The sequence below is a fragment of the Cryptomeria japonica genome, chromosome 5, assembly GCF_030272615.1.
Source record: "Cryptomeria japonica chromosome 5, Sugi_1.0, whole genome shotgun sequence".
NCBI classification, from domain to species: Eukaryota; Viridiplantae; Streptophyta; class Pinopsida; order Cupressales; family Cupressaceae; genus Cryptomeria; species Cryptomeria japonica.
In genome coordinates this window covers 284,181,006-284,185,849 of record NC_081409.1, presented here as the reverse complement: position 1 = coordinate 284,185,849, position 4,844 = coordinate 284,181,006, and the positions used below count along the sequence as shown (strand labels likewise).

At 34.2% G+C, this 4,844-nt stretch overlaps 1 protein-coding gene across 1 annotated transcript; it reads left to right on the top strand.

The window, feature by feature from the left end:
- The first annotated feature begins 2,014 nt into the window (after positions 1–2,014).
- Positions 2,015–2,691, top strand: LOC131039655 (36.4 kDa proline-rich protein-like). Its single transcript, XM_057972447.2, has one exon. The coding sequence runs from the start codon at positions 2,144–2,146 to the stop codon at positions 2,597–2,599; it is 456 nt and encodes a 151-aa protein (XP_057828430.1). The 5' UTR covers positions 2,015–2,143; the 3' UTR covers positions 2,600–2,691.
- Positions 2,692–4,844: the final 2,153 nt, after the last annotated feature.

The following is a 4,844-nucleotide window of genomic DNA, read 5'->3' as shown; positions in this document are numbered from 1 at the left end:
TCCATGAGAGTGTTTGGAAGCTTTTGAATAAGATTGTTGACACTTTATATTTTTATAAAGCTTATAATTCAAGGGTTTAGAATTTATTAGTAGATTTAAGTAGTCAAAAATTGGAATTTAATATTAGTGCACAAATTATTGATTCTTAATTATGATGCTCAAATAAAGTTAAAGAACAAATTTAAGAATGAAATTCATTCGTATTTTGAGATGGACAATGAGGTACCTAATTATAGTTTTAAAAAGAAAATAACGATATTTCTTTATCAAAAAAGTTGGCTTTTTGTGAAAGAGAGAAGAAATGTGTAATGTCTAATACGTAGAAGGAGTAGAATGTCAAAAGGACAAAGGGGAGAGTTGCACATAAATATAAAGGATGACGATGCAATTTATCAAAGTTTGATAACCAAGAGATTATGTGGCATTAGCTAAAGAAGGTTAACAAGGGAGTAAGATTGTCTCCTATTCATCATGGAAGTCAATGTTAGGGTGAATGAAGTTGCAAATGTGTTGCATAGGAGAAAGCCAATGTCATGAAAGGAAGGAAACTTCATTAGAGGACCACTTTTAATCTCATTGTCTTCTTGTGATAAAGAAAGAAAAAAGAGAGGAGAGTTTTCCGCGAAAGGAAAAAGGATGACATTTCAAGAGGTTTCTATTATGCCCTCACGGGAAAGTGAAGGAATAAGTTGTGTAGATTTCAAAAGAGGAGAAACTCAAAAAGGAGGGGACATTGGGTTATGTGTGGGTCTATGGACATTTAGAAAACCAAATTTTCAATGTGCTAAATGAATTTTGTATTTTGTCATGAAGATTAATCATTATAATTTAATATTCTAGTCAATATAATGAGGAATGGGTGTTTATTCTAATGTTGCTCCATATTATGAATATGCCTTAAAAGGTCTTCATTCTTCGATGTTTCGGGGCTCAATCCCCATGAGATGTTCACTTGTTCAATTGCGCTAGTGGGTAGTTTTTAATTGTGTATTTCAGGAAAAAAAATGTTTGCATGTGAGTGTGTTATTGTAACTTGGAATCATAGGGATCAGCGTGAAATTTGATCATGAACATCTGCAACAACTGATATGGCAACCTAGAATAAAGCACTTGCAGCTGCTTCCAAGTGCCTGATAGTAGGAGAACTAATAGCATCATTGGCTGCCTCCAATAACTACATATAGAGAAGTTTGTGTGATTTTAGTGTTACAGGTGACCTGTGGCACCATCGCGTAGCGAAGATGGAAAATATTGAATTGAGGTGAAAATGGATTAAAATGATGGTCAGAGAATATATATTTCATAAATAAGAATAATGTTTTACGATAGTGCTTACGAGTCTATATGCATTTGTATTGTAATGTACGTTCACTAAGTAAATCAAATAACTAATCCAAGGAACTCCGGAGATTTACACCCACTTGTTTGAGATTTACACATACCAATTATTATTAGCCAAGTTCTTCTCCCGTGACACGAAAGATCATATATATGATAAACAATGTTGCCACTTGTGAATTGTATAGAAGCGAAAACTTCTAGGTGCCCATGTGATCGACATCTTGATTGATCTGTCGACTCTAATGTTCGGCCAGACTATCATGTCTGCTCGAGACATGCATCGTCACCACTTGCCAGGTCAAAAGCAGAGCGTCTTTCGATAAAAAAATAAAAAACTATATCAATACACAGATTCACATTTAAATTATATATGACCTGTTTCAAGAAGTTTTTGATAGTAAACTTTCTGCTTGTGATTTATAAACATTATATTTAATCTTTAACTCGTTTATGAATCTCCATTATCATATAGGTTAGATTTAGCTGCTCGAACTTTGGATCTTAGCGAGGTTTCCCCCACTGTGCCATGTGGAAAATTGTAACACAAGTCTATCCATTTCCGTGAATATCTAGGGTTTTGTGATGCTTATTGACCTCCTATCTCTTTATGTACAGTCGGTGAAATAAAATAGTGCACAGAAGACTATGGCCAGCTACCATTTCACATGCAGAACTTAAAACATTAAGCCCAGCATGGTTTCCACAACTGGCCTATAAATCAAAACCCATCTCAACTGCAAACTCCAAGCAGCCTCAGAACTATGTTTGGCTAGTTCATTTCAATTTTGAAAATTAAATCAAGATGAAGATGACAATCTTTGCATCAGTATTGATCATAGTTATGATTGGTTTAGCCTCAACCATGGCCCCTGTAGTGGCATATAGAAGTACAGAGTATATTTCCTCTCTCCAAAAGGCTCCATATACTTATATTCCTAAAGTTCCTGGTCACGGTATGCCTGGTAAACCTGGAAGCAGCACACCGGGGAGTGGAAGCTGCCCTATAGATGCATTAAAACTGGGAGCTTGTGTTGATTTGCTTGGAGGATTGGTGCACGTAGGAGCTGGTGACCCAGTTGTGAACAAGTGCTGCCCGCTTTTGAAAGGCATTGCAGAACTAGAGGCAGCCCTGTGCTTGTGTACAACAATTCGGGCTAAGCTCCTCAATCTTAACATCATCCTTCCTCTTGCTCTTGAGCTTTTTGTTCAGTGTGAAATGACTCCACCTGCTGGATTTACATGCCCATCTGCTCATTAAGATATTTGTGTTCTCTCTACTATATTGTATTGTGAAACATATCTCCAAGCTGCTATGGTCTGTTTCTAAGATCACTGTCATTAAACTTTAAATTTCTTATGGTTTGAAGTCATTTTCCCACCGATCCTGGGCGCAAAATTGCTTGAGATATTATTTCTGAAAAATCTCACGTTTTCGTTTTCAAGTGATTACATAACGATTGAAATCTTATTGAATCCACGTTAATGGGAAATCATGAAATTAATCTATCTGGGAGACCATCCTTCATGTAATGTAGACGCAGTGCATCTTGTCCATCTATAGTTTTCTGATGAGAACCATACTTTTTGCAAAGTATAATATCCTCTTCATTAGAGAACAAACATTCTCATACTTTTTGCATTTTGTAGGTAGAGAATGCATTCATTATCTAGCTCCTTGAGTTTAGAGGTATACATACTGATTCGACCATCAGACTCACAAGAATTTTCTTTCTGAAATAAAAACAAATAAAACAGCTTTTCAGTTTTATTTCAAACATTACCTACGTTCTTCTACCATCCCATCTACCTAGAATGTAATTTCATATCGCTTGATTCAAACAATTATTTATTATTTATTATCTAAAGACGGTTATTTTTAAAAATATGTAATACCTAGCCCACACGAGTGGCAGAGTTGGCTTGGCCCATAGGTTTGCTCTCCATTGATCTCTGATTCGATTTTGAGGCTCGGGTTCTCCCAATCCCGATGCACATGGCTTGCGGGAATTATTTTATATTTATGACAATACTTTGTAGAAGCTTCCAAATCTTTGGACGGACTTTAATTAGAGAAGAAAAAAACAAATAGGGAATAGAACAAAAGAAGAGGGCAATAGTCAAGGAAAAAACAAGGAAGCCTAGAAATCAGGAAGAGAAAAGACAAAGGGGAACAAAGAAGCATGTGACAAACCAAGATCAAGAAAGGGAAGAACAAGAGAAAAGACAAAGGGGAACAAAGAAGCATGTGACAAACCAAGATCAAGAAAGGGAAGAACAAGGGAGTCTTCCCTTCTATGTAAATAATCAGGTAGAAGAAAGAAGATGAGTCCACTTCTTGTGGAAGTTTTGGACTTAGTCAAAAAGCAAAATATTGCCAAATGAAATGGGATTCTTTTATGCTTTAGACCAAGCCTTAATTTAGAACGAGATCCTTTTATGTGGTAGGATACTAAGCCTAAATCTATGCAATGAAATCTCGTTCAGTAAAAAAAAGGATCTCGTTATTAGCAAACGGGATCTGGTGTACTTCTAAATGGGATCCCATTTCTTAAATGTATCTAATTATTTTTTAAATGACTACCGATTCATTTTTCCAACAACGGCCTACATAAAAATGGGATCCTGATCTGCTCAAACAAGCTTTGGCCACAAAACCGTATGTACCTTCCTCCATGTTAGAACAAAACTTTTATTTTTTGCATTTTCAGTGTTTTTTTGTTTAAATTGGAAAATGAATTTAATTTTAATTATTTTTTAAATCTTTTGATCTTATGGTTTAAAATAACTTTTATTGACAATGAAAATAGCATTAAATTTTCTATATGTATGAATACAACCTCACACCTATAGGCCCCAATAAATTATACCTATCCACCAAAACATTGAACTCAAATTCCAAATTTAACCTTTAAAAAAATAAATTAGAATAGTTCACCCTAAGGGTTTTAGTGCATAATAGACTTATTAGAATTATTTTAGTGAGATCCATATTTAAACCAAATAATCTCCCAAGGTGAAGTTGGTTAAGCTTAGATTCAAGGTCATGATGGTTCTCTTGTTCTCCCATAACCAATTAACCAGACACACTCAATAAAAAATCAATATATCCATAATGTGTATAGCTAAATTAACATACTTAAGTTTTATTGTTCAATTACAATAATTATGATAATCCTATAGATTACTTAGCATCAACTTCACATTTCAACCATTGTTATCTAATTTTGATTATTGTATGTTTACAATTTCCATATTAAATTATCAACTCCTTAATAATATAACATTAGAATGAGAATTTATAACCTAACACTACCATAGAAATAAGAATATGCATATATACAACTTAAAACACTAACTATTAATATTAGTATCATTTTTTGTATAATAATATAACGATAGGCCATGTCTTATGTCAATGTCATCAAACCAATGAAAACTAGAAGGGGTAAAGATATCATTAGGAGAAAAAGGTATACAACCATTGTCAACATAGAGAGAGAGAG

Bases quoted from the DNA above. Each gene is read 5' to 3' on its own strand.
- LOC131039655 (XM_057972447.2), top strand. From the start codon at position 2,144: ATGAAGATGACAATCTTTGCATCAGTATTGATCATAGTTATGATTGGT.